The following is a 1,785-nucleotide window of genomic DNA, read 5'->3' on the forward strand; positions in this document are numbered from 1 at the left end:
CCCTCCCTCTCTCCTCTCTCATCCCTCCCTCTCTCATCCCTCCCTCTCTCATTCCAACACAGGTTTTTAGTTTTATTTAGAATCATACCTGCAGATTCTGTCTCTGGCGTTTCTTTAACTTCTTCATCTGCTCCTTGTTCTTCTTCTGTGGTGGTTGGAGCTTCCTCCTCCTCCTCTTCCTCACTGAGAACAACATGTACGCACTAAATTATTAATTATTTATAATCATTATCTTTGTGAAATCTGTGTCTGAAGGAAAATTGTGAAGAAATAAAAAAGTGGAGGACCGTTTTAAAACGCTGGAAGGCTTTTATTTTGAAACATCGGACGCTGGAAGGCTTTTATTTTGAAACACCGGACGCTGGAAGGCTTTTATTCTGAAACATTGGACGCTGGAAGGCTTTTATTTTGAAACATCGGACACTGTAAGGCTTTTATTTTGAAACATTGGACGATGGAAGGCTTTTATTTTGAAACATCGGACACTGGAAGGCTTTTATTTTGAAACATCGGACGCTGGAAGGCTTTTATTTTGAAACATCGGACACTGGAAGGCTTTTATTTTGAAACTTGGAGAAAGTGATTACCTGGCGTAGCAGAACACCTGCAGGTTAGTGATGCAGGCGGAGTCTCTTTTCAGGTAGATTAGCTCCTCCCCCTCCTCCAACAGGCTCGACCAATCCTGGACCTCCTCAAGCTGAGACTCCTCCTACAAAACACAAATACACACACACACACAGGTAGCCCAAACGTCGGAGTGTTGAGTTGAGTCTGAACCAATCAGCTGATGCGTCTCAAATGAGGATGACACCATGTTGAGCAGCAACCAATCAGAGAGCAGCGTTGTTCTCACCTGGTGCTCCCGTATCCAGGTGAGCAGAGCGTTGAAGGTGAAGCTCGCCCAGTTAGCTGCATAATAACTCCTCCTGCGCACACACACACACACACACACACACACACACACACACACACACACACACACACACACAGACACACACACACACACACAGTGAGCTTACTGAGAGTGTATATCTGATAATATAGAAGTGAGATGCGTTCACTGACCTGTGTATGATTGATAGTAATATAGACGTGGGATGCGTTCACTGACCTGTGTATGATTGATAGTAATATAGATGTGAGATGCGTTCACTGACCTGTGTATGTCTGATAGTAATATAGACGTGAGATGCGTTCACTGACCTGTGTATGTGAGATGCGTTCACTGACCTGTGTATGTCTAATAGTAATATAGATGTGAGATGCGTTCACTGACGTGTGTATGTCTGATAGTAATATAGACGTGAGATGCGTTCACTGACCTGTCGAGGTGAAGAACTCTCTGACCGACTCTGGAGAAAGCCGCCGCTACCACCGACTCAGCGAGCCCTGAACACATCACCAACCATGAGTAATCAAACATCACAACAACAACACAACAACACAACAATTCATCACGAGTGAGATGTAACAGAGTCCAACGTAGCAGTGTGTGTGTGTGCGTGTGTGTGTCTTTGTGCATGTGTGTGTGTCTTTGTGCCTGTTTGTGTGCGTGCGTGTGTGTGTGCTTGTGTGTGTGTGTGTGTGTGTGTATCTGTGTTTGTGTGTCTGTGTCTGTCTCTGTATGCATGTGTGTGTATGTGTGTTTGTGTGTCTGTGTGTGTGTGTGTGTGTCTGTGTGTTTCTGTGTGCGTGTGTGTGTGTGTCTGTGTGTGTGTGTCTGTGTGTCTCTGTATGCATGTGTTTGTGTGTGTGTCTGTGTCTGTGTGTGTGTGTGTGTGTGTG

At 45.0% G+C, this 1,785-nt stretch overlaps 1 protein-coding gene across 1 annotated transcript in view; it reads right to left on the minus strand.

Moving 5' to 3' along the window:
- Window positions 1–1,785, minus strand: part of LOC117956043 (rab proteins geranylgeranyltransferase component A 2-like) — a 3,615-nt gene that overhangs the window by 573 nt on the left and 1,257 nt on the right. Inside the window, exons 2-5 of the mRNA XM_034890886.1 lie at window positions 1,323–1,389; window positions 854–926; window positions 588–709; window positions 59–183 (exon numbers count right to left, since the gene is read on the minus strand). Of these exons, the coding sequence (XP_034746777.1) occupies window positions 59–183; window positions 588–709; window positions 854–926; window positions 1,323–1,389 (387 nt within the window). The remainder of the gene's footprint in view (window positions 1–58; window positions 184–587; window positions 710–853; window positions 927–1,322; window positions 1,390–1,785) is intronic.

The sequence above is a fragment of the Etheostoma cragini genome, chromosome 13 (assembly GCF_013103735.1).
Source record: "Etheostoma cragini isolate CJK2018 chromosome 13, CSU_Ecrag_1.0, whole genome shotgun sequence".
Classification (NCBI taxonomy): Eukaryota; Metazoa; Chordata; class Actinopteri; order Perciformes; family Percidae; genus Etheostoma; species Etheostoma cragini.